The following is a 27988-nucleotide window of genomic DNA, read 5'->3' on the forward strand; positions in this document are numbered from 1 at the left end:
GGGTTTGGCCTGCTCCTTTCATTTGTCTTGGGCCCCATGATTTCTGTTGGCGGCTGTTTGACGGGGAACATGATGTAAATATTTCCCCCGAAACTTTGTGCGTTTGGTTAGGAATTCTGCTACATAAGTGTTTAGATCCAGTTAAGTGACTCTTGATTGGACCGTGCGGCAAACAAGAAGAAATGTGGTTTTGAAGATCACTGTTGATGGTGGAGAGGAGATCTCAACCATTTATTTTAGCCAGCACCAACCAGTTCCGATCGGAGAAAGTATCAAGATATATGGAAGGAGTGCGGAAAGAATACATATACACACACACACACATACGCAGATACACACGCAGATACACACACACACACACACACACACACATATACATATACACACATATATACACACACACATAAATATATATATATATATATGTGTGTAGAAGTATCAGTACTGTGTTAGACGAGCTTTAATAATCAAAAATAAATAGATGATACCGTTCTGTGGCTAACGAAATGCTTTTATTTGTGCGAGCTTTCGAGATACACTGATCTCTTCTTCCGGCGATGTTACATTGAATAAAGCAGGCAAGGGGTTTACTCAAAAACAGTGCAACTTGTTATGTGACTAGGGCCCATCCATCCCCCCTGTGTAGTGTGCGATTTATGACTTGAGGTATTAAATAGTCCCTGAATGTGAGGGATGTAAGTGTGTGTATGTGTCTTCACACACTTTTAGTAATGCAACACCCTCTCACATTTCCACACATATCCACACTATTGATATACACTCCCACTCCACGCACCTTTTGTAAAGCGCTGTATCCACTGTGGGCTCTTTATTTATTTATATTTACACACACACACACACACGACTATTTAACACCTAGTCATAAATCGCACACTACACAGGGGGGAGAGATGGGCCCTAGTCACATAACAAGATGCACTGTTTTTGAGTAAACCCCTTGCCTGCTTTATTCAATGTAACATCGCCGGAAGAAGAGATCAGTGTATCTCGAAAGCTCGCACAAATAAAAGCATTTCGTTAGCCACAGAACGGTATCATCTGTTCATTATATATATATATATATATATATATATATATATATATATATATATATATATATATATTACACACACACACACAAATATGCATGCACACACATGTATATAATATAATATATATATATATATATACACACACACACTCATACACACACAGATTTATACACACATACACTCACACACAGACATACAGTTATATATATGCACGCACACACAAACACACAGATATACATATATATATACACATTCACACACACTCACTCAGGTGGGGGGTGCCGTGCCGCTGTTGCTCACACACCCATACGCACATTTAGTGACACGTCACATACAAAAAAATAGACAATGTCCAAGAGATGACGGGTTAATGTGACAAGCTGGCAGTCTCTGTCACAGGGTGTCTCTCTCTGTCACAGGGTGTCTCTCTCTGTCACAGGGTGTGTCTCTCATCAGATTCCAGCGGCTCCTCGTCTTTGGCGCTGTTACATCATCTCGCTGTCTTGTCCACACAGGATACCTCCGTGCGGCGAGATGGCCTCTTACCCCTGTGATGTCATCACTCGGACATTACAGGGACTTGTCTGTTTCTTTCTTTAAATGACTGGGGAAAAGATCACAGCCGGGGTCAGAGGTCACAAGTAAAGTTAGAGCCAGGGTCATAGGCTACAGAGTCAGATCCATGTCAGAGGTCACACTGAGGGTCAGCGATAGGGTCAAAAGTCACACAGAGTCCAAAAACTGGGGGGTTAGAAGTCACAGAGAGTTAGCAGCACAGCATAGCTCTTACCTGTAATAGTCTTCCTGGCCGGGGAGGGGGACGCCCTGTAGGGGGTGGTGCGCTTGCAGCCAGTGCTGCTGCTCCAGGGCGAGACGCTGCAGCTCCGCAGACTGTGCGTGCATGGCCTGCAGCTGGTGAGCCGCTGAGAGGGGGGCAGAGAGCGAGGACGGGAGGTCCCGGTATGGGGAGGCTGGGGGGGAGAGACAGGTACAAGGAGATTGCATGAGTCCTTCTATCCAAACTCTGCACAACAAAGTTCCTCACATTTTCTATTTATTCCCCCAGAACCCCTATTGCTCCCTATAACTCCTCCTAAAGCCCCATATTATCACTCCCTATAAACCTCCACCTACTGCTCCATATAACTCCTCCTATTGCCCCATATAACCGTTCCCTATTAACTCCTATTGTTCCATATAACTGCTCCATATAACTCCTCCTATTGCCCCATATAACCGTTCCCTATAACTCCTATTGTTCCATATAACTGCTCCCTATATCTCCTCCTACTGCTCCCTATATCTCCTCCCTATATCTGCTCCTATTGTTCCATATAACCATTCCCTATAACTCTTCCTATTGCTCCATATAACTGCTCCCTATATCTCCACCAGTGCTTCCTATATCTCCTCCTATTGCTCCATATGACCGCTCCCTATATCTCCACCTATTGCCCTATATAACCGCTCCCTATATCTCCACTTATTGCCCTATATAACCGCTCCCTATATCTTCTCCTATTGCTCCATATAACCGTTAGATATAACTCCTCCTATTGTTCCATAAAACCCCTCCCTATATCTCCTCCTATTGCCTTATATAACCGCTCCCTATATCTCCACCTATTGCTACATATAATCATACTTCTCCTATTGGCCCATATAACTCCTACTAGTGCTTCCTAGAACAGCGAAAGCGCCGACATTGAACAGAGCTGCATAAATATAAATTCAGGAGGTGACTCCATTTGCAAAGTGATAACAAGCAGAGCGATATAACGACACGCACATCGATATAGTCACATGCAGAGCCATATAATAACAAGTAAAGCTATATAGTAACATGCAGAGCAATACATCAACATACAGAACGCTATTGTCACCTAACAGCGTAAACCTGCACCCGTCTATAAGCATCTGGCAGCCTGGGTAGCGCCTTGGTCCTTTGACTGTGAGCAAATCCCAAACCTGCTGTGCCCAAACCTACCAAAAAACAGCCTGAGCCCACTAGGCTGTTAGTGTACTACCACCTGGGACCACTAGGCGGCACAACTCAAGAGCTCAGCTCTCTTACACCGGGTACCTCCCACCCTACCCGGGAACCACAGGATACCTGAGGAAGCCACAACCACTGTAAGTACAACCAATATAGGGTGACCATACGTCCTGGATTAGCTGGGACAGACCCCGAATTCGCATGAAACGTCCCGGTGTCCTGACAAATTTCTCAAAATCGTTCAAATGTCCTGTTTATTTTGCTTTTCCCTGTTCGGACTCACTTAAAACCGTAAAAATAGATTCTACATGTGTTTATGTGGTGGATCGTATCAAAGAGTAAACATTTTAAATATATTGGTCAACTCTAATTACTGGCACCTATATGCTATATGTAACGCGGTAACGGGCCGTGCTGTGCGTGTTGCTCGTGAGATTGTGAGACCCCTGTTTTCTGAGGCAGGTCGGAGGGGGAAGGAACGAACAATAGAGGTAAGATTGGGTCATTAAAGGAAACGATTTATTAATATAAACAAAACCGAGATTTTGCTACACTCGAGAGTTTGTGTTATGTTAAGAAACGGAAATAAATCAATAATAGAGCATGAATGGGGACGTTATTAGTCAAATACCGTTATAATCTTTATTTTTAAGTGATTGAATTTGTTTTATACATAATTTTTTCCCCCTGTAACCTGGTTTCTTCTTTTGAAAATCTGGTCACACTATACCAATAGTTTCTGGGCACGATGAGGCCTCAGCCAACTCAGAGGCCATGGAGAGTGCCTGAACACCACACAGAGGGGAACACACCCTAACCTGGCTGGGTAGGTGCACAGAGAAGCGAGTGAGCTAGCAATCAGTCAGGCATGTGGCCTATTAAGGGTTTATTAGGAGAAGGTACAGTACCAAACAAGGTAACATACAGACACAGCAGATAAACGAAAGGGGAAGGAAACCTAGCACATACAGTATGTTGATGTCGCCGGCTAAAGGGCTAGTTCGTGGAGATGGAAGGAACCTTGGAGCAGTTGGGTTGGTTGCAGAGAGAAAGGCAAAGTCCAAGTCCAAAAGGGGTTAGAAGGGATGCTTCAATGTGAAGCTTGAGAAAAGTATGCGTTATTCCCCAGTAAGTACTGGCTGCTTGACAGGCAGAGATGCTTATACAAAGCGCTCCCATTGAGGAACTTGGGATTTTGAATGACCCAATCAAGGAGCTCAAAGTCTAGAACTTTGGGACAATCAGGAGGGGGGGGGGGGGTGCATCTAGGCCCTGCCACCAACCGACCCCCAATCTAAACCAGCCAATCCGGATAGCTGGGGTGTTCCAACGCATAGCCAATCAGGGGGGCTAATTCTTGGTGGGACTACAGACACAGGAAGTCTGAAGCATGGGAAAGCAGGAGAGAGGGCCCCCCTAAGCAAAGAGTCTGTAGAGAGCGGGAACCTGGGGATATGCAGCGAACGCCTCAGTTCCAGCAACGCCGGTTCCACAGAAGCCGAGCCCCTGCATCGGAAGCCAAGGGTGCCAGTTTCCTTTCCACCTTACCAACCCACTGGAAGAGGGGATCGGGGAACAAAGGGGCCTGCCCACCAAGAATCCCTCATCTGCAAAAAACGGCTACAGAGTGAAAGAACCCAGCGAGGAAGCCACGGGCACAGCTCTCACTGTGTTGGGCAAGCGAGGGGGCAGCTGAGCATGGCAAGGATGTCCAGCAAAGGACAACAATATCAAAGGGCATATCAAGAGTACAAGGACTCTCTAAAATACACTGGGGCTTGGACAGATGGGAAGGGGTGGCAGGCTGGGCTTTGCCTTTGTTTTAGAAGCTTGCCACCTCCTTCTCTCACAGATATAATACATGCACAGCAATATAACTACATGCAGAGAGACATAATAACATGCAAAGCCTTCTAAGAACATTCAGTGAAGTAACATGAAGAGTTAAATAAAAATACAGAGCCATATAATAAGATGCAATAATTTGCAGCAGCCTCTGGTGGTGACGGGGGTAGATATCATGCCCCCACTTACTCCTCTGGACTGAATTGTAATCGCTCATCACCCAGTTTCTAAACTTGTCCTGTTAAATTGTTATTCCGCTGGCTTGTTCTGATCTGCTGTATCTGCGGTTGCTATGATTGTGTAACCCAGCGGTGCGCAAACTGGGGGGGGGGCGTGAGACTGCCGGCAGGGGGGCGCGGGGTTTACCGAGGCCCCGCGCGCTTCCCGAAGGCACTTAAATTAAGTGCCGGGGGAGCTGCAGGGCCTCTGTAAACCTTTACTTACCTAGGCTCCGGTGGCTTCCTTCCTGCGTCGCCATGGCAACGCGGCGTCATTAGGTCATGTGACGTCGATGTCATGATGCTGGAGCGCAGGTAAGTGGGGGTTAGGGAGGGGCGCGGGAGTGAGGGGACCGCCAGCAGGGGGGCGCAGGGAAAAAAGTTTTCGCCCCCCTGGTGTAACCCATGGCTCATACTGAGCAGCCGATATCGGGAAAACATCGTAAAACAGGAATTTGTGTTTTGAGGCTCTCAAAAAAGTTGTTAAAAATGTTGAATTGAGCAGAGAACCCAGAAACACAAACATGTTATTTAGTGATCAATATCACTGTTAAGCTTGATTATTTTTACTGGTAAAATATTTCTCTCCTACTCTCACCCCTGACTTTCTTCTTTCCATCTCTCTCTTTCTCTCTCTCTCTCTGATGTTTCTGCCTCTCTCAGCTCTGTATTACTCTCCCTCCTTCTCTCTCCTTCTGTACCACCACCAAGTTCCTCTCCCCATCACATCTCTGCCTCGCTCTCCTCTGTATCTCTCCCTCCCGGGTCTCACTCACCGAATATCTGCTGCCGAAGCACCTCGCTGTCGTGCAGGGGGTGTGGGATCAGGGTGTTTGGCAGAGCAGCCGCAGGGTATGGGATCCGTGTGAGGTGGGACCCCGATGCCAGCGGATCCATCAGGGGGTGCACGCCGGCAGAGGCTGGGGGGCAAGAGACCAGGGGGACAGTTAGGAGAGGAAGTGCAATAAAGTTTGTGTTCACAGTGAGTGTTGAAAATGTCCTTCTGCTGAAATGCACACCCAACGATGAGAACGCCACTGTCTGATTGCATAATCTGTGCGAATGGAGCGTGGACCAGCGCTATCCAGACAGCGCTTGAAACTACCCATGGCATCTATTTTATTAACTACTTTTTTCAGTCCGGATAGCCATAACGTGCTTATCTTCTTCGCTAAACACCATTTTGTAACTATTCGCTTGATGAGGTCATCACGCCGTCACCAATTCCAAAGAATATTTATTAGATTATCAAATAATTCTTAAATGTAAAAATCTACTGTGACAGACGTATAATTGCTCAAATTCGCATGAAAATGTGGTGATTTTTCTGCAAGATGTAAAAAAATAAAAGGGATCCCATTTTTTTTAGCAGTGTATGTATGCTGTACATTAAATGCATTCTGCGTATACTGTATAATATAGACACTGATTATATATATATATATATATATATATATATATATGTATATATATATATATATATATGTATATATATATATGTATATATATATATGTATATGTATATATGTGTATATATATATATATATATATATATGTATATATATATATATATATATATGTATATATATATATGTATATATATATATATATATATATATATATATATATGTATATATATATATATATATATATGTATATATATATATATATATATATATATATATATATATATATATATATATATATATATATGAAGACAAACAGAAAAAGAAAGCAGCGCCTCTGAATCAAATTAAAAATAATCCGTGCTAGAATTATATCTATGATAATATATCTTAACAGTGTTAGATAATAAATGTGAATCCCATAAATAATATTATAGCACAAAATAATCCTAAACCTGTGCACAATACTGAGGATAACTACACACTAACAGATAATAATAAAAATACTTATAAATAACAACATAAAAAAGCAAAGAAAAAGGTGAAAACCAGTCCTCAGATAATAATCCAATTGGAAATGGGTGCTGGTGCAGGGGGTCTCCGGCTGCTCTCAATATGGACAAACCACGTCCACAGGGAATCTAAAGGAAAAGAAGAGGAGAGAGCGCACGCCCATAGCGTAAAATTGTATATTTAATGAGGGGAAGGGGAAGAGGGGGGGTAAAAATGCACTTACAAAAGTACCGTTAAAATAAGCACCCGTGAGTGACGAAACGCGTCAGGGAGCGTCATCACGTTGAACGCATTGACATTACGTCATTACAAAGCGCTGGAGTGGACCGATCCACGCGCTGGTGCTACAGAGGCTTGAGAACACGGAGCCACTTTCTTGGACTCTTATACAGCATCACACATCCACTGGCCCTGGATACCTGCTGGGACGTCGATCCATTCTGCTGTGAGATCGGGATTGCCCCAAGAATATACAGCAGCAACCGGATGGTGGTGATTATAATCACGCAATGCTTATTTTAACGGTACTTTTGTAAGTGCATTTTTACCCCCCCTCTTCCCCTTCCCCTCATTAAATATACAATTTTACGCTATGGGCGTGCGCTCTCTCCTCTTCTTTTCCTATATATATATATATATATATATATATATATATATATATATATATTAGTTTTTGTTTTTATATATATATATCTCCTCTTCTTCAGCCCTTGTTGATCCACTGCTGGGTGAAGGCCTCCCCAATGATCTTATACGTACTTTGGTTTCCCAATTTCATTCTCATATCGTACTTTGGATATCTCTTGGAATCCAGTTGCGTACAGTACCATGTTTGTCCATCTATGGTAATTTCTTCTTGGGATAGGTCTGCCCCACCGACACTTGTTTCTTCACCCCTGTGATGATGTCACAGACGGTTCCGGACCCATTTATTCTTTTGCCTGCTTCTTCAGGTAATACCCAGCATACACCTCTCCACCCTTCTTTAAGTGGTCTGAAGCTTCTCAATTAATTTCGAATTTAGGATCCAAGTTTCACATTCACACGGGTGCATTTAAAATGACTGAATGATTTTCATAATCTATGAATCCTAAACTGAGAGCTAGATCATATATACAGTATTAGTGCGCAAAATGACTTCTACAATGTGTTTTCTTGGCTGGCCAAATTCTGGTTTCGGTTGCAGCCGATTAGCGAGTATCTTCATGAAAACGTTGTAAGCGATTGGAAGTCGACCGATTGGTCTGTAGTTCTTTGTCTCCTTTCTTATGGTTGAGGAAAACGGGCAACGCTCCACTTTTCTGGAATTTTCCTGTTCTTCAGGCAACATGGCAAGAGTTTTGCAAGATTGTCTTCACTTCTGCCTCGTATTCTTTCAGTTGTAATTCCATCTTCCCCTGGGGGTTTACCAATCGTCATATTGCTACTTCTTCTGGAAGGACATAATTGGTGGTTTCTTCTGGCTCGTTATCTGCCTGATTATCCCTCGTGTTATCTATGTTCTTGTATAATTTCTTGTAGAAGTCCTCAACTCTCTTTAAGATAAGTGCACTGTTATTGTTGATCCATCGTTCTGTTGAGTGCAGTGATTTACTTCTGCCCAATTATAAGTCGCTGCTTCATCTACTTTAAACTTTTGTTATCTTCAGTAGTTTTCGCCACCATATTGCAATAACTTTGTTTTACATCTTCAGTTATACGCTTGCGGATCATCTTGCATAGCTCTGTATATTTAATTTTTGTTCTTCCGTCTTGGGATTTCTTGTACTTTCCTCAGTAACTGCTTTGCCTCATCTGATATTTTCGTATGCTATTTTTTGTTACTGATTCCTTTAGTAATTTCTGTGCATTTAACTACAATCTTCATAAGTTTTACATAATTCTTTGTTACAGGATCCCCCATGTATCTCAAGCCAGCTGAAGCAATTTGTCAGCTTCAGTTGAAATTCTCTTTTGGTATTTTTGAGATTATTTAATCACAAGGGTGAAGAAATGAAATGTCAGTGGGCCAGACATATCGCAAGAAGAAGTTACCGCCGTTGCACAAAGATGGCACACGACTGGATTCAAAGAGATACCAAAAGACCAGGAAGATGAGAAAATGAAATCAGAAAAATTGTTGGAACATGGAGGAGACTTGCAACCTCAGTTCCTGGAAAATCATTGGGGAGGCCTGCATCCGGCAGTGGATCGACAAGGGCTGAAGATGATGTTGATATATATATATACATATATTGTATTATATTATATATTATATATATATATATATATATATATATATAATACAAAATGTGTGTGTATATATAAATATATATATTGCACACATTATATAGACTGTTATATATCATCATCATCTTCAGCCCTTGTTGAAGCCATACCGGATGGAGGCCTCCCCAATGGTCTTCTAGGTACTGTGGTTGCAAGTGTCTCTCTTCTCCACATTGCTCCAACAAATGTCCTGATTTCATCCTCCCATCTTACTTTTGGCCGTCGCCTTGGTCTTTGAATTCCCCTTGGAATCCAGTCCAGTACCATCTTTGCCCAATTATGATCATTTCTTCTTGCGATATTTCTGTTCCACTGCCATTTTCATTGCTTCACCTGCGTGATGATGTCGCAAACTTTTATTTGGTTTCAAACGCATTCCTAATTTTTCCTGTCTCTTCGTGTTATACTAATATATATATAACACACATATATACACACTGTTTTATATATATATATATATATATATATATATATATATATATATATATATATATATATATAGTGACAGAGTCATAGACTCTGTATACATTAAATAGGAGATGACAGTATGCCTGCATTCCAGTATGCGAGGAGTTAACCCCACAGATTAGGCAGTCCACAGGTGATCCTAATTGAGTAAGCTCACCTGCTTTTAAAAGAGGAAATGCCTCTGGGGCCGCAATCTCTCTCAGACACAGAGAGGACAGAGGAGAGCTGACAGACAGACACAGGCTGCTCATATTTATGCTGTCCCGAGGGGAACAAAGCTCCCAGGTAAGGAGCCAACTGGTGTTACTGAATATTGTTGGTCTGGTCTAGGTTAGCTAACCAGCCGGGTAGATAGGCTGAGCTTTTGTTTAGTTAGTTCCCCTAACGGGGATAGGCTTTTGGTTTGATGTTTTGTTTTACTTAAAGGGACAGAGCACCCATTGTTTTGTTATATTTTTGGACAATTAAAACCTCAAGAATATTATTTCACCGGAAGAATTATGTTGCCTCCTCACTAACCACAGTCATCATGCCACAACTGGTGTTAGAAGTGGGATGCCAAATACCCTGTAAAGGGACGAAGCTGCACATTGCGACTGGTGGATCCTGTGCGGACTGTTACTATCAGTATGGAGGACGTTGTGAAAGCCCTACTACACAGCACTGCTGTTCAGCAGGAACACACTGCGGCACAACGTGAGACAAACCAGTTACTTGCAGCCCAGCTTGGTGTTATCGCAGAAACACAGAGGGGGCTGGTTCAACGCATGGCCCAGATTACTATGGACTCGAACAGTGCAGCCAAGGTGCGGCCCATCCAGGCGAGCCTATACCTGCAGAAAATAACGCCGCAAGACGACGTAGAGGGTTACCTCCGGTCCTTTGAGCGAATCGCTTCCTGGGAAAGTTGGGCCCGCTCCAAATAGGCTGGGATTATCGCACCCTTTCTACTAGGGGAAGCCAAAAAAGCATATTGTGACCTCGATGAAGAAGCCGCAGCAGATTATGACCGTCTAAAAAGCGAAATCCTTGCAAGGATTAGAGTGACTCCCGTAGTCTGTGCGCAAAGGTTCCATACATGGAGATACTAGGAACAGAAGTCACCCAGATCACAGGCTACCAAGTGACTAAAACCAGAAGCTTATAGCCCAACCTGGATCCTTGAGATGGTGGTGTTTGACCACTTCATTCGAGCATTACCCCAGGACCTCCGACATTGGGTGGGACAAGGAGACCCCCTCACTTATGATGCCATGGTAGGCGCAGTGGAACGTTTTCTAGCCACCCGTGACCTGTCATGCTTCACGTTCTCTCGCACAAACCAAAACCCGCGGCCCAACACGAACATTAGAAGCCAGCGCTGGAACAAAGACCCGTGGCCGGCCGCACGGTTTGAGGGACTGGAAGAAAACCTCGATAACGACAGAAACTCTAAATCTCTGAGAGGGTTTCAAGACCGAACTGGGCCAATTGTTTGTTTTGAGTGTGGTGAGGCGGACATATTAAGGCTCACTGCCCTGAGTTGTCTGAACCAATGGAGTGTGCGTATGGCTCTGTGAGGTCAGAGTTCAGTGGAGTGGCATGTGTGATCCGCAGGGATAAAAATACCCACAACTTTCTCACCACAGTGGTTTTAAATGGTAAACCAATCTCCGCCCTGGTAGACTCAGGGAGTGATATTAACTTGGTATCGGGGAAGTTAGTTAATCCTCTCCAGTTACGCCCATGTGAGAAGATGCGGGTATTATGTGTGCATGGGTGTATGCTTCCGTACACCACAACTCCAATAAAAGTAAAAGTCGAGGGGCAAGTCATCCAAACTATGGCAGCAATTGTACCAAAGTTGCCCCATTCCCTTGTTTTAGGTTGTAGTTTTCCTGGTTTTGACACCCTGCTCAGAGGACAACTCACCTTTAACAATCCTACTCCGGATGATGTTTTTCCGTTTACAGACCCTGAATTAGTCTCTGAGGTGTCTAAAACACCTAAATCAAAACGAGAACGTAGGAAGGACAAAAAAAAAGGTCCGCCCCCACCCCAGTTAGCATTGGTTACTACTCCTAACAGAGGGAGAACAGAGGATGAGGAGTTGGCAGAGACAGGGCTTGTTGACACTCAGGAGTCAAAGTTACCCGTAGATGTAACTGACCAAACTCCAGAAGAGGAAGGTTTTGGAAGTCTAGAACTTTCCCCAAGTAATTTTGGTAGGGAACAAGCTAATGATCCCCAGTTGAAAAATGGGTTTAGCCAAGCGGTAGAAGTTAATGGGGTCCCGGTAGAAGGGACAACCAAGGACTCCTATCCCTATTTTTGTATTAAAAATGATTTGTTGTACCATGTGAGCCAAGAGGAGGGCCAAGAAATAGAAAAATTGCTAGTACCCAGTTCATTAGTAAGGAAGGTCCTAGAGCTAGCACACTCTCACTTATTGGGGGGTCATCTTGGGAGCAGAGAAAACACAGAAAGGAATCCTAAAAAGATTTTACTGGCCAGGGATATATAATGCAGTAAAAAGGTTCTGTGTCTCCTGCCCCGAGTGTCAGATGACAGCCCCCCGACCAAGCTTAAGGGCCCTGTTAATTCCTATGGCTATTATTGAGATCCCATTTGAGGGGATCGCCATGGATATACTGGGTCCCTTGGAGAAATCTGCCAAGGGTCATCAATACATCCTAGTAATTCTAGATTATGCCACTCGCTATCCAGAGGCGGTGCCCTTATGTAATATTTCCTCCAATGCCATAGCTAAGGAATTGTTGCAAGTATTCTCCCGACTCGGGATACCGAAGGAAATTTTGACAGATCAGGGCACCCCGTTTACGTCTAAACTTACGCGAGAATTATGCGTACAGCTAAACATAAAGTCCCTAAGAACCTCTGTTTACCATCTGCAAACGGACGGACTGGTAGAACGATTTAATAAAACTCTGAAGATGATGTTGAGGAAGGTAGTTGGTAGTGATGGGAAGAACTGGGACACCTTGTTGCCTTATCTCTTGTTTGCTGTCCGAGAGGTGCCACAGGCCTCTACAGGGTTTTCCCCGTTTGAACTCCTGTATGGGAGACGCCCAAGAGGGATTCTGGATAGTCTCAAAGAAGAGTGGGAGCAACAAACTGTTCCAGGGAAGAATGTCATCCAATTTGTGGAAGATTTAAAAAACGCATTGCTCATGTTACTCCCATAGTCAGACAACATTTAGAAGAGGCACAGAGGGCCCAACAGAACTTTTATAACAGGCATGCTACGGTTCGCAGCTTCCGACCAGGGGACCGAGTAATGGTGCTTGTTCCCACAGCCGAAAGCAAGCTGCTATCACATTGGCAAGGACCATATGAAGTTCTAGAACAGGTCGGCCCGGTGAATTATAAAATTTGATAGCCAGATCGGAGGAAGGTAGAGCAAATCTATCACATAAATCTATTAAAATCCTGGAAGGATAGAGAGGTATGTCTGACGGTGGTAGCTGACAAATCCGGGAAAGTGGAGGATCCACTAGTCCGAATATCGGCAGAACTCACACCTGAACAATATGGGGAAGCTGTATAATTGATAAATAGGAACAGGGACGTATTTTCCAGCGTACCAAGGAAAACTAAGGTGGTTTCCCATGATATTGTCACCAAGCCGGGAATAGCCGTTAAGATAAGACCTTATAGGGTCCCAGAAGCCAGAAGAGGGGCTATTCAGTCAGAGGTAAAAAAGATGCTAGACCTAGGGGTAATTGAGGAGCCCCATAGTCAATGGTCCAGCCCTATTGTCTTGGTACCTAAGCCTGATGGGTAAATATGGTTTTGTAATGACTTTAGAAAAGTCAATGAAGTCTAAGTTTGACGCCTATCCTATGCCCCGGGTAGACGAGTTAATTGAGAGGTTGGTGAGGGCCTGTTTTCTAACCACTTTAGATCTTACAAAGGGTTATTGGCAAATCCCGTTAACAGTGTCAGCAAAAGAGAAAACAGCCTTCTCCACACCTGATGGCCTCTTTCAGTATACCGTTTTACCCTTTGGCCTTCATGGGGCGCCTGCAACCTTCCAAAGGTTGATGAATAAATTGTTACAGCCGCACTCGAACTATGCCTCAGCGTACTTAGACGATGTGGTAATTCATAGTCCAGATTGGGACTCACATCTACAAAAGGTTGTGGCAGTGTTGAGAACTTTTCGGAAGGCGGGTCTTACAGCCAACCCCGCTAAATGTTCAGTCGGCTTGGCAGAAACAAAATATCTTGGCTATGTTGTGGGAAGGGGGACTGTAAAACCCCAGCTCAATAAAGTAGAAGCCATTGAGAATTGGCCCCGGAAACAGATTAGGACATTGATATGCATTGTGGGTTACTACAGGTGATTTATACCTCATTTTGCAACCCGGCTGCACAGCTTTCAGATTTAGAAATAAGGGCATCCGATGTGGTAAAATGGACGGTGGTGCGCAGACCGCATTTTTAGACCTACGTACAGCGCTCTGTAGTCACCCAGTCTTGGTAGCCCCGGATTTTACAAAATAATTTTTTCTGCAAACGGACGCCTCCGAAGTAGGTCTCGGAGCTGTCCTGTCCCAGTTTGTAGGAGATGAGGATCACTCAGTCTTGTATTTAAGTCGCAAGTTGTGTCCCCGCGAACAAAGGTATGCCACGGTAGAAAAAGAATGTTTGGCCGTAAAGTGGGCAACAGACACTTTAAAATATTACCTATTAGGCAGGTCATTAACGCTCATTACAGACCCTGCACCCTTACAGTGGGTGCATAGAAACAAAGAGAAGAACTCTAGAGGTACCCGCTGGTTTCTATCATTACAACCCTTCAACTTCACAGTGCAGCATCGGTCAGGCATACTGCACGCGAGGCTGCACGGGCCGCTCCACTCGGTAATGTTACGCTGGGGAGGGGAATATGTTACAGAGTCATAGACTCTGTATACATTAGTAGGAGGTGGCAGTATGCCTGCTTTCCAGTATGCGAGGAGTTAACCCCACAGATTAGGCAGTCCACAGGTGATCCTAATTGAGAAAGCTCACCTGCTTTTAAAAGAGGAAATGCCTCTGGGGCCGCAATCTCTCTCAGACACAGAGAGGACAGAGGAGAGCTGACAGACAGACACAGGCTGCTCATACTTATGCTGTCCCGAGGGGAACAAAGCTCCCAGGTAAGGAGCCAACTGGTGTTACTGAATATTGTTGGTCTGGTCTAGGTTAGCTGGTTAGCCAGCCGGATACATAGATACTTAGTTAAGTTATGGTGAGTAAAAAAAGTGACAAAAACCCTCCACAGCAAAGCATATAGCAAATGGAAATATAACTGTATGCTCATCTGCATGTCTTAGGCAGGTCTGCAACCCCGCCTTTCACAATTATCACCCAGCACCCAGAACTTCCACTGCAGCAAGGGATTCTGGGAAATGACATGCAAATGAGCACAGTGCCACTTTTTGCTTCAAAACCACTTTAAACATGGTTCCCTATAGGCTTAAGCTTGCTGCATGGTCACAGCTTTAAGCACAGCCAGGGTTAAGATGCATAGCCAGTAAACCCACCCACAGATAGCCGTTTCGACCTTAATGGGTTTCATCAGTGTGGGTGGCGTTGGTTACTGGCTATGTAAAGCTGAAGCAATGAGGATGGGGTTTACCTTACTTAGTTAAGTTATGGTGAGTAAAAAAAAATGCTTAAAGTGGTTTGGAAGCAAAAAGTGGCACTGTGTGCTCATTTGCATGTCATTTCCCAGATTTATATATATATATATATATATATATATATATATATATATATATATATATATATATATATTATAAAAGAGCAGATAGCACACAAATACAGATGTAAACAGGTGCTAGTCCCATAAGAACAGGTATAATGAAAGGCTCCTTAACAGGCAGACCATGGAATCCAAGGGACACACAGCAAAGAAGAGACAGCACACTTGGTAGTAATGGTCTGCCTGGTAAGGAGCCTTTCATTATATATATATATTTATTTATTTATATTCACACTGTCCCACAATCACACACACAGTGTGCCACACTCACACAGCCCCCCATACACACACTGTCCTACAATCATACACACAGTCCCCCCCCACACATACAGTGTCACACACACACACACACACACACACAGTCCCACACTCACACACGCAGTGTTCCCCACACTCCGAAGCACAGTGCCCCCCACTCCCACGCAGTGTCCCCCCACTCACCTGCGTGGATGGCATCCTGCTGGTGCAGGTGTAGGTGTGAGTGGATGTGTGAGTGCTGGTGATGGTGGGGCGTCACGTTCAGCATCTGGAGTCTTGTCAGGGGGTCTCCGCTCAGAGCTGCCACCCTCTCCGCGTGCTGCCGCTCTGCAGCCAGACGCTCCGCGTAGGAAAGCTCCCCGCGGCCCCCCCCAGCTGCCACCACCCCCCCCGGGGCACCCCCAGGACCTCCTCCTGCCGCCCCCGCTGCCAGCGCCAGCCTCTCTCTCTCCAGGGCGTGGGAGTGCACGTGCTGCCCGTGGTGATAGGGGAAGGCAGGGTGCAGCCCCAGCTGTTGGGGGACTCCCGTAGCCGAAGGGGGCGGCTGTGGAGGGTGAGAGTGGTGGGGAGGGGGAGGTTGGGGGTGCAGGGTGTCCAGCTCCCCCGGCTTCACCTCATACCCGGGTTTCAGCCTCTCCCGTAACTCCCTCTCGGCTCGAGAGGGGTCGCTGCTGAACACGGCGGGAAGGTTGTAGGCAAGGAGGGGGTCCCCCAGAGGCAGGTAGAAGGGGTGGTGTGGGTTGTGCCCGTGTGGTTGAGGGGCTCGCCCTGCGGGCGATAGGACGTGGGGACGGGCGTACTCGCTCAGGGTACGTAGGGCAGGTGTGTCAGGCCCCAGGTAGGGGGGGACAGCAGCTACAGCTCCAGGGGGCTCAAAGTGGGGGGGGGCGAGAGGGGGCCGAGGAGGGAGAGGGCATGGCCATGGAGGGGTGGTGTGAGGGGGGCGGGGGGCAGAGCTGGGGGCAGTCGTGGGAGCGGGAATCCAGCTTCTGAAACAAGAGAAGGGGGGGAAAGTTTACCATTCTGCAGCAGAGCCAGAACAGGATGAGGTCCAGGGAGGTAAAGCCAGTGGCCGACGGGAACAAGGGGAGGCATAGGGGTGGTGGGGTGACCTTCTCACCGTACTCCTCTCAAGCTCGCGCTCCCTCTCGCGCTCTCTCTCACGCTCCTCGCGTGCTCTCTGTTCGCTCTCTCTCCGTGCTCTCTCCACCTGCTCCGAGCGCTTTTTGGAGAGTTTGGAGCCTTCGAGGGGCACGAAATACAGATCCGTCCGACAGCAGGAGTTATACCCCCGGTCCAGGTGCTTGTTAAACCTGACAGCCAGAAGAGGGTTGAGGAAAGGGAGCGGGGGAGGAAAGGGAGAGGGAGGGGAAAGGGAGGAAAGAGCAGAGGTGAAAGGCGGGATGAGAGAGGGGGAGGGTAAGTGGGAAGAGGATAGAGAGGGGAAAGGGGGGATAGGAGAGTAAGGAGAGAATTGAAAGGGTGAGAGCAGGTAAGGGGAAGAGAACAGAGGGGTAAGGGGAGGGAAAAAGTGGAAGGGGAGGGAAAGACGGAAGAAGAGAGAGGAGGGGGAAGGATAAGGGGAAGTGGATGACGAGGGGAAGAGAAGAGGGGAGGGTGAAAAGTGGAGAGATAGGGGAAAGGGGGTGGAAGTAAAGAGGAGGACAAAGGGGGAGAGAGGTAAGAGATGAAGGGGGTGATAAGAGAGGAAGAAGAATACAGGGATAAAAAGGGGAAGGGGAGGGAGACAAAGAGAAGGAAAGGTATAGAGAGGGGTGTGGAGAAGAGAAAAAGGGGGAAGGACCAAATAGACAAGGAGAGAGAAATTTAGCAAAATACTATTTTCTCCAGATCTTTTCTCTCTCCCTCATCCATCATTCAATCCTCTCTTCCCTCTTTTCTTCACCCATCTTTGGTCTCTCTCCCTTTGCCCCATGTTCTTTGCTCTCTCCATCCAATGCTCTCTTCCCTCTCCACCCCTAGTCCCCCTGCCCGTCCCTCCCACTTCCCTCTTTACACATTCCAGCATTCTCTCTCCTCCTGTACCTAGCCTCCTCTCCCCCCTCTCCATTACCTGGCAGACTGGCTGGCATGACTCGGTGTGTCCACGAGTTTGGGGGGAGGTGAGGGACTGCTGTTGGGGGGCACCGGGCTCTCCCCCTCTACCTCACACTCCTCGGGGGGCTCCTGTTTTATCTGCATGGGAGCCGGAGCTGGGGGGGCAGGAAGGGGGGCAGGAAGGGGGGCGGGAGCAGGTGCTGCAAGGGATGCCTCCTTATACCCCTGGGAGGGAGGTGGTGGGGGGGTGGAGGCAGGGAAAGGCCCTGCCTTATAAGGGGGTGGGGCTCCACTTTTATAAGGCGGGGCGGGGGCCCCCTTGTATCCCTGGAAGGGATAGTTAGCGTAGGCCTGAGAGCCGGGGGGGTAGTGACACATAGAGGGGGAGGTGTGGGGCTGATAAAGGGGCTGTGAGGCTTGTGGGTGCTGGGGCTCTACCTGGGGGGTGTACCCCAAATTCCCTCCTGCAGAGGATGGGGGCAGAAGGTGAGGGGCACTAAGGGGTGCAGGTGATTGCCCCCCACCATTCCCACCCCCCGTGGGGGTCAGTTGAGTGTTGCTCTGAGGGGTTGGATTTGGGGAGAGGAGCCCCCCGGGTACAATGTGGGGGGAGGGGTGCCCAGGCTGGGGGGGACCTATTGATGGCTGGCTGCTCTGTGGGGTGGGGGAGCGCCCCCTGTTGGGCAGGACATTAGGGTGATGGGTGTTATTTGGGGGGTGGTTTGGAGACTGCCCCCTCCCCCCTGATGCACCCCCGTGGGGGTGCAGGACGCTGCCTTGGGGCGCTGGAGACTGGATGCCCCCGGCCGTGGGTAGTGGGTGAGGGGGGTGGTTATTGGGAGGGGACTGGGACCTGTTGGTCCTGTGGTGAGAGGGAACAAATCCCCCAGCAGGGATATGCCCCCCACCCCCTTGCCCATTTTGGGGTGGGGGCTGTTGGTATGGACCCCCACCTCCCCGGCCATAGTTGTGCCCTCCTTGCCCCCAGGAGGGGTGAGAGCCAGGCTGCGGCTGCCCATACTTGCCTGGGGGAGGGTAAGGGTGTGGGTAACTGGATGGGTACTGCCCAGGGTAAGGGGGGTATCTGAGCGTAGAAGGGGTAGGGGGGAGAGGTTGTGTGGCTTTCTCCCCCACCTGGGGGGGAAGCCCCGGGGAGACGTTAAGGGGACGCAGAGCAGGGGGAGGGGGCAGGTTGTGGGATACATGGGGGTAGGATCCAGAGGAGGAACTAGCGGGGGCAGGAGCCGGGGTAGTGGGAGAGTTCAAACCCGAAATGGGGGTGGTGGGGGGAGGTTTGGCCTGAGAAGGCTGTGGAGGTCCAGCCTTGACAATGCCACCGTTGCTAGGATACAGCTGCGGGAGGTGAGGGGCCAGGTAGGCCCGAGAAGCCTGGGACTCAATTTGTGGGGCTAGATGGGGAGCCTGGGATGGAGGCAGCAGAACTGCGGTCTCAGGGGAGGCCGGGGGTTGAGGTGTGGCGGGGCCCCGGTATATGGAGGGGAATGATTTGGGGGAGGGGGCAGAGGAGGCGTCACTCTCGCTGTCCCCGCTGTGCAGGCTCGGGGACGTGCTGCGATTGTCCTGGTCAATGTCACGTGGGTCGCTCCCTCCGTCCTCATTACCGCTTTGACCGTCCAGACTTTCCTCATCCGGAGGGGGTCGAGGGACCTCAGGAGACTGGGGAGGGGGGGCACAGGGGAGGAAGAGGGGAAGTTATAGAGACCAAGTATATTGCACTATAGCAGGAGTTATAGGGAGCGGTTATATGGGGCTATAGGAGGAGGAATAGGGAAGTGTTATATGGAGATATAGGAGGAGTTGTTATTTGGAGCATTGGGAGGAGTTATATGGAGTGAATATTTTGAGCAATAAGAGGGGTTTTAGGGATTAGTTATATGGGTAATAGAAGGCGTTATAGGGAGGGGTTATGAAATCAATAGTTACAGGGAGCGTTTATATGGGGCAATAGGAGGAATTATAGGGTGTGGTTATATGATACAAATGACATTGTGAGCTTTTACCTCCATCTTGGTTTTCTTCTGGGTTTTCCCAGCCTCCGCCTCGCTCTCCGAGGAATCCTTCATTCGCTCGCGCTTACTGCACTTAGGGACAGTGTCCTCCAACCGCCCCTTCTGTGGGGGGGGGGGGGGTGGAAAGGAGAGAGGATCGATAGAGGGCAAAGAGGAAAGAGAATGAAAGGCCAGAGGGAGAGAAAATGGAGCGGGGATAGAGAGAAAGGAGAGAGAGAAGAATTAAACTGTGAGAAAGAAAAACTCATTACCCTCTCTCTCCCCCTCACCCCTATCTCTCTCCCTCCCCCCTCTATCTCCCCCTCCCCCCATCCCTCTCTCCACCCCCCTCACCCCTCTCTCCACCCTCACCCCACCCCTTTCTCTCTCCCACCCCTCTCTCCACCACCCTCATCCCTCTCTCTCCCCCTCCCCCCACCTCTCTCTCCACCCCCTCCCCCTCTCTCCACCCCCCTCACCTCTCTCTCTCCCCCTCCCCCTCTCTCTCTCCCCCTCCCCCCACCCTTCTCTCTCCACCCCCCTCACCTTGCCGCTCGGCCTGCCCTTTTCACTCTTGCTGTCACTGCTGGAGGTGCTGATGGCCCCGGGTGACGCTCGCCCTCTCGCCCTGCGCTCCTCCCGCGGGCCTGCGCTCTCCTTCTTCCTCCCACTCCGCATCGACATCTTCCCGGGGGGCGGCGGGAACCAAAGAAAGGCAGGGGAGAGAAAACAGATTACTTCCACTGTGCCTCTGTCTGAGCCTGGCTCTGCCTCTGCCTCTCTGCATGAACCTATGGCGCAGTAATTCTACATACCTGTGCCTCTGTCTGAGCCTGGCTCTGCCTCTGCCTCTCTGCATGAACCTAGGGCGCAGTAATTCTACATACCTGTGCCTCTGCCTGAGCCTGGCTCTGCCTCTGCCTCTCCGCATGAACCTAGGGCGCAGTAATTCTACATACCTGTGCCTCAGCCTGAGCCTGGCTCTGCCTCTCCGCATGAACCTAGGGCGCAGTAATTCTACATACCTGTGCCTCAGCCTGAGCCTGGCTCTGCCTCTGCCTCTCTGCATGAACCTAGGGCGCAGTAATTCTACATACCTGTGCCTCTGTCTGAGCCTGGCTCTGCCTCTGCCTCTCTGCATGAACCTAGGGCGCAGTAATTCTACATACCTGTGCCTCTGTCTGAGCCTGGCTCTGCCTCTGCCTCTCCGCATGAACCTAGGGCGCAGTAATTCTACATACCTGTGCCTCAGCCTGAGCCTGGCTCTGCCTCTGACTCTCTGCATGAACCTAGGGCGCAGTAATTCTACATACCTGTGCCTCTGTCTGAGCCTGGCTCTGCCTCTCTGCATGAACCTAGGGCGCAGTAATTCTACATACCTGTGCCTCTGTCTGAGCCTGGCTCTGCCTCTCCGCATGAACCTAGGCCGAAGAAATTCTTCATACCTGTGCCTCAGCCTGAGCCTGGATCTGCTTCTGACTCTGCGTGATCTCGGACAGTCATTCTAACTCCCTGTGAGCCTGGCTCTGCCACTGACTTTCTATGTAACCTCGGACAGTCATTTTAACTCCCTGTGCCTCCATCTGGTTCTGCCTCTGCCTGACCTCAGGCATAGTTATTCTACCTCCCTGCTCTTCAGTCTGAGCCCAGCTCTGCCGCTGACTCTCTGCGTGATTTTAGACAGTTAAACTATCTCCGTGCCTCAGTCTGAACCTGGCTCTGCTACCGAGTCTCTGCGTGACTTCGGACAGAGTATTTTTGTTCTCCCTGCGCCTCAGTCTGATCTCGGCTCTGCCGCTGACTCTGCGTGACCTTGCGCACTGGCCCTCACCGAGTCCTTGTTCTGACGGGTTTTCATATTCTCGGGTTCACGACCCCCATTTCTCCCGCGGGACTCTGAGAACATAAACTCCCCGCTGACCCCTCACCCCGCCAACCACGATGAGAGGGACGGGTGAGGGGTGCGGGTGAGAAGGCTGACCACCGAAATACCGAGCCAAAGGAATCCTGGGAGAAAGTGGAAAGAAAGGGGGTGGGGGTAAACACAGGTTGTGTGAAACAATACAGACACAAACATATAGGTACAATATACAGGTGTATAAATCAGATAAATATTAATATAACACTCATATATTCGTATACACGGCGTGTCATAGTTATATTAATGTATTATATTCGTGTCTAATAAGAGTTTCATATAGATGTATATTTAAATAACTTTTATGGTATACTATTATATATGGCACTTATCACATAGTGTTATATTACACACTATATATGAATATAACACTGTATGCCTGTGATATGTTTAATATATTAATAAAACAAGGTGAGTATGATAAGTGTGTAACATATTAGTGTGTGTGTGATAAGTTTGTAACATTAATATAACACTGTGTGGTGATAAGTGCATAACATTAATGTGTGTGTGTGTGTGTGTGTGTGTGTGTGTGTGTGTGTGTGTGTGTGTGTGTGTGTGTGTGTGTGTGTGTGTGTGTGTGTGTGTGTGTGTGTGTGTGTGTGTGTGGTGTGATAACTGCGTAACCCGGCGCTACAAGTTGGGCCCGGACAGAGGTCAGGCCCAACTTCTGTCTAGCTGCCAGGCCTCTGGTTGCCCCGGCTTTCCCCAGCTGCTGCCTGTCTCTTCCCACGCCGAGCCTCTTTCTCCCGCCGGTACATGTGGGAAGCTGGGCAAGCCCGGAATTCGGGCCCAGCTTCCGGCGAGCACTGGCGGGAGAGAGGGAGGCTCGGCGTGGGAGAGAGGGAGGCTCGGCATGGGAGAGAGGGAGGCTCGGCGTGGGAGAGAGGGAGGCTCGGCGTGGGGGAGAGGGAGGCTCGGCGTGGGAGTGAGGGAGGCTCGGCGTGGGAGAGAGGGAGGCTCGGCGTGGGAGAGAGGGAGGCTCAGCGTGGGAGAGAGGGAGGCTCGGCATGGGAGGGAGGCTCGGCGTGGGAGAGAGGGAGGCTCAGCGTGGGAGAGAGGGAGGCTCGGCGTGGGAGAGATGGAGGCTCGGCGTGGGAGAGAGGGAGGCTCGGCGTGGGAGAGAGGGAGGCTCGGCGTGGGAGAGAGGGGGGCCCAACGTGGGAGAGAGGGAGGCTCGGCGTGGGAGAGAGGGAGGCTCGGCGTGGGAGAGAGGGAGGCTCGGCGTGGGAGAGAGGGAGGCCCAACGTGGGAGAGAGGGAGGCTCGGCGTGGGAGAGAGGGAGGCCCAACGTGGGAGAGAGGGAGGCTCGGCATGGGAGAGAGGGAGGCTCGGCGTGGGAGAGAGGGAGGCTCGGCGTGGGAGAGAGGGAGGCTCGGCATGGGAGAGAGGGAGGCTCAGCGTGGGAAAAGGCCCACAGCAGTTGGCGAGAGCCGGGGCCTAGCGGCGACAGCATCAACCAGAGGTAAGTGTGTGGTCTTTGTATCTCTGTTTGGGGGGGGTGTAGTGGTCTGAATTTTGGCGGGGGTAGTGGTGTTTGTATTTGTGGGGGAGTAGATGTGTGTGTATTTGGGGGGGGAGTAGTGGTGTTTGTATCCTTGCAGGGGTGTAATGGTGTTTGTATTTCAGGGGTGGGGGTGTGTGTGCGTGTGTGTGTGCAGCGGGAGAGGGGGGAATGAGTGTGAGGAAGGGGGGATTGAGTGAGAGGGAGGAATAGTGAGTGAAGAAGATAGGGGGAAGAGTGAGACAGAGGTGGGAGACAAATACAGGTGTGAAATGCTGGGGGGGGGGGAGGGGGCTCATGAGGCTGCTGACAGGGGGGAGGGCGTTTAAACTCTAGATATGGACCCCGGGAAATAAATATGTCGGCGGCCCTGTTTGTGTGTGTGTGTGTGTTATATTATATTAAACCCTTAAGTGTTCCCTGTAGCATTTAGCAACTTATATGTAAAACTGTGGTGCTGCATAATGTCTCAGTTACGTTACAGGAGCCGGGTCATCGCCCCCAAAATATTACAGCATCAACCCCACTCAATGGTAATATTATTCTTTTTTAAGAAATTGGACTGCGGTGACCGGACCAGGGAACCGGACCAGGGAGGACCTCTCGACCTGACCCGCACATTAGGGAGGTTTCTCAGGCCCGTGGCAGCTCGGAGACAGTTATCCTCACCTGGAAATGAATGGTGGAGGCGCCTGCAATCTGACTGGGGTATAGTGTTTCCCCCTCTTTAGACATTAAATATGGCCGCCCCCGGAGGTCCGACACAACTAGGTGAACAACACTGCAATAAAAGCTCACCTAATCTTTACTTAACAAGACATATGTAATATATCTATATATATCTATATATATCTATATATATATATATATATATAGATATATATATATATATATATATATATAGTAATAAAATATCACAATTTTATTCAAAATTTTCCATTGCAGTATTCTTTGTTCTCCTAGATTTAAGGGTCGAGGTCGATGGAGCACAGATCGAATGAAGGGTTTATACAAGTTCATAGTCACTTGACTTTATTCAATTTTCAATGCGTTTTTGTAGCATTGGACTGAAATGTCTGTGGTAGGTGAGAAAAGAACATTACACCACAGATACTGTTATCTACAGGTTCTGCCGAGGGGAACAAACATATGCGTTATATTAGATATATAGGTTTATATTAGGAATATTAGCATGATTGTGTCTTGAACATTGCTAGCACTAAAAACTTCTTCACCACTGTATGTGTTTAGAAGTAATATAACACTGCATGTGATAAGTGTGTAATATAGTGATATAACACTGTGTGCATCTACAAGTGTGCAATATAGGAATATCACGCTAAGTATCTTTATAGATGTGGAGATGGTGAATATGAGTGATAACACTGGGAGAAATACCCGGCTTGGGCAATTTATTTCCAAATATTTTCGATGTTTCACCCCCTGCACGGGCCTTTGTTAAAAGCAATCAACACAAAGAATATTTAGAAAGAAATGTTCACCTTTTGCATAAGTTCACTTGTTGTGCCTATTTTGGGAAGTATTTCTCCCATCATTATCATCATTTTTTAAGGAGCACCAGTGGCAGATGTGGAGTTAAGAGTGCTCTCTATCCAACATGTGTTGTAAATTATGAATATATAATATTGTATGATAAGTGTGTGTATATATATATATATATATATATATATATATATATATATATATATATATATATATATATATATATATCATTGTGTGTGTGTGCGATAAATCTTTGTTGATTAATATACCCTTGTGTAAAAATGTGTAATATTGTATTATAACGTATGTGATAAGTGTGTAATATATTATTATAACACTGTGTGATAAGTACAGTATGTAATATATTAATATAAGTTTGTGGGAGAAGTTTGTAATCTATTAATATAACACTGTATGTGATAAGTGTGTAATATATTAATATAACAGTGTATGTGATAAGTGTGTAATGTATTAATATAACTAAATATAGGATAAAGTATCTGTTGTCTAAATTTAGCATAGGTCGAACTAGATGATGTCTTTTTTCCAACCTCATCTACTATGTAACTATGCAACTCTATCTGTGTGTGATATAGTAGTATAATAGTACTGTATGTGTAATATATTATTACAACTGTGTGTGTATTTGTGATAAGTGTAATATAGTTATACAACACTGGGGGTGATAAGTGTGTAATATAGTAATAACACTGTGTGTGTAATGACGGTGTAATCTAATAATATAACACTGTGTGTGATGTACATTCATTTCTGGCTGTGTGTGATCAGTGTGTACTGTTTATTAAGAATTATGAACTCTGTGTTAATTATAAAGAAAACATTAATTATCATAAATAAATCGCATATGTCCTAATGAAATATACATATGGCAATCATGGAACCAAACCCTTTAAATCACCCCAAAAAAACAAAGCAGCACCCAAATACATCATGTGGATGATCTCTACAAAAAGCATCATCCAGGGTCATCATTTCTAAGCACCCCAACAAAGTTCATATAGACCTCCAAAATGCACAGCCAAATCATGTTTCTAATAGATTGCAAGCTTTCCTGCCCAGAGATTCCCTTCTACGGTATAAGGTGTCACCATGTACACAGGCTTCACTAGCACCCCGAAACACCCCCTAAACCTGGTAATAAACCTCTTGCACACCTCCAGGATGGGGTCACATTCCCTGTCGAGTGTAAGCTCCTGGGAGCAGAGATCACCCCCCACACTGGATCAGTGCAGCAAGGTGATAACATGACGTGTGTGAGCTTGTTACATGATGTCATACTGTACTTAGTACTACACCGCGGTATATGTTGGCACCAAAGACAGATAACCGAGCTCTGAAGATGCCACAGGAGTGGGTGTGTACATCTTGCATGTGTGTATCTCAATGTCTTGTGTAACGTCCATGACAGATTGTGTGTTCCAGTGTGTGTGCGTGTGCGTCTGTGTGTATGAGTGTTTCAGACTGCGTGCATGAGTGAGTGAATCTCCTGTGTGTGTCTCCCCTGTGTATATGAGTGTGTCTCTGTATATGCATGTACCACAGTGTGCATGTACCTGTGTGCATGTGTCCTACAATGTGTGTATATACTGTGTGTGTGTGTGTGTGTGTGTGTTTGTGTTGCCTGTGTTCATGTGTGTCTCAGACTGTGTGTACAGTATGAGTGCCCCACAGTGTGTCTCCTATGTCTATGGGTTTATGCCCCACAGTGTGTATATGAGTATCACACTGTGTGTATATGTGTGTCCCAGTGTGTTAATATGAGTGTCACACTGTGTGTATGAGTGTGTGTCTGTATGAGTGTTTACATGTGTGTGTGTGTGTATATAATATATGCCCCAGTGTGTGTCACACAGTGTCTCCTGTATATATTAGTGTCACATAGTGTGTCCCACAGTATGTACGAGTGTATGTGAGTGTGTCCCAGTGTGTATGTATATATGTGTGTGTGTGTATCACACAGTGTCTCCTGTATATATTAGTGTCACATTGTCTTACAGTATGTACGAGTGTATGTGAGTGTGCCCCAGTGTGTGTGTGTGTGTGTGTGTGTGTGTGTGTGTATATATGTGTGTGTGTCACACAGTGTCTCCCGTATATATTAGTCACATAGTGTGTGTCCCACAGTATGTATGAGTGTATGTGAGTGTGTCCCAGTGTGTATGTGTGTGTATGACACAATGTCTCCTGTATATATTAGTGTCACATAGTGTGTCCCACAGTATGTATGAGTGTATGTGAGTGTGTCCCAGTGTGTGTGTGTGTGTCACACAGTGTCTCCCGTATATATTTGTGTCACATAGTGTGTGTCCCACTGTATGTATGAGTGTATGTGAGTGTGATCCAGTGTGTGTGTGTATATATGTGTGTGTGTCACACAGTGTCTCCCGTATATATTAGTCACATAGTGTGTGTCCCACAGTATGTATGAGTGTATGTGAGTGTGTCCCAGTGTGTGTGTGTGTGTCACACAGTGTCTCCCGTATATATTTGTGTCACATAGTGTGTGTCCCACAGTATGTATGAGTGTATGTGAGTGTGTCCCAGTGTGTGTGTGTGTATGACACAATGTCTCCTGTATATATTAGTGTCACATAGTGTGTCCCACAGTATGTACGAGTGTATGTGAGTGTGTCCCAGTGTGTATGACTGAATGTGTCCCACAGTGTGTCTGAGTGAGTCTGCTGTGTGCCCCAGTGTGCGTGCCTGTGTCACCCACTGTGTGAGTGTGTGACCCGGTGTGTGTGTGTAATGTATGTGTGTGTGGTACATGAATGTGTATTTACACACAGTGCCAGCCCGTGTGTGCGCCCCTGGAAGGATGCAGAGTGCGGGCGCAGTGTGACCCACCTAACAAAGGGACCGGAGCCGCTGCGGGTCACACAGTCGCAGCAGTCCGGGCGCAGGGTGTGCGGGGGAGCCGCATTGTGCAGGGGGCTCCGGGGGAGCGGGGCTTTAATCCGATGTGCACGGAAAATCCCACAAAAGACGATTTTTTTTTTGCCTCCTCTCCCCCCTCCACTGCTCCCCCTCTCCCTCTCCCTCCCCTCCCTGGTTACCTCCCTCTCTTTTCCTGCGTCTGTCTGTCTCCCCCTCTCCTTCCTTCTCTCCAGTTGGTTACCTCTTTTATCCCTCCCTCTCTCTCTCTCCCCTTGTTCCCTCCCCTCTTTCGGCCAGTTTTCCCGTTAGGTCTAAGAACGCA

The 27988-nt window shown here is 47.5% G+C and overlaps 1 protein-coding gene across 1 annotated transcript; it reads right to left on the bottom strand.

Moving 5' to 3' along the window:
- Positions 1-1034: 1034 nt before the first annotated feature.
- On the bottom strand, positions 1035-27837 carry ATN1 (atrophin 1). The gene is given in 11 exon segments (XM_075612617.1): positions 1035-1656; positions 1843-2023; positions 5888-6031; positions 15960-16662; positions 16664-16765; positions 16897-17089; positions 17851-19511; positions 19856-19966; positions 20390-20527; positions 21675-21850; positions 27637-27837. Coding segments are annotated over 10 exon segments (3342 nt in total). The 5' UTR covers positions 21750-21850; positions 27637-27837; the 3' UTR covers positions 1035-1622.
- Positions 27838-27988: the final 151 nt, after the last annotated feature.

The sequence above is a fragment of the Ascaphus truei genome, chromosome 8 (assembly GCF_040206685.1).
Source record: "Ascaphus truei isolate aAscTru1 chromosome 8, aAscTru1.hap1, whole genome shotgun sequence".
Taxonomy (NCBI): Eukaryota; Metazoa; Chordata; class Amphibia; order Anura; family Ascaphidae; genus Ascaphus; species Ascaphus truei.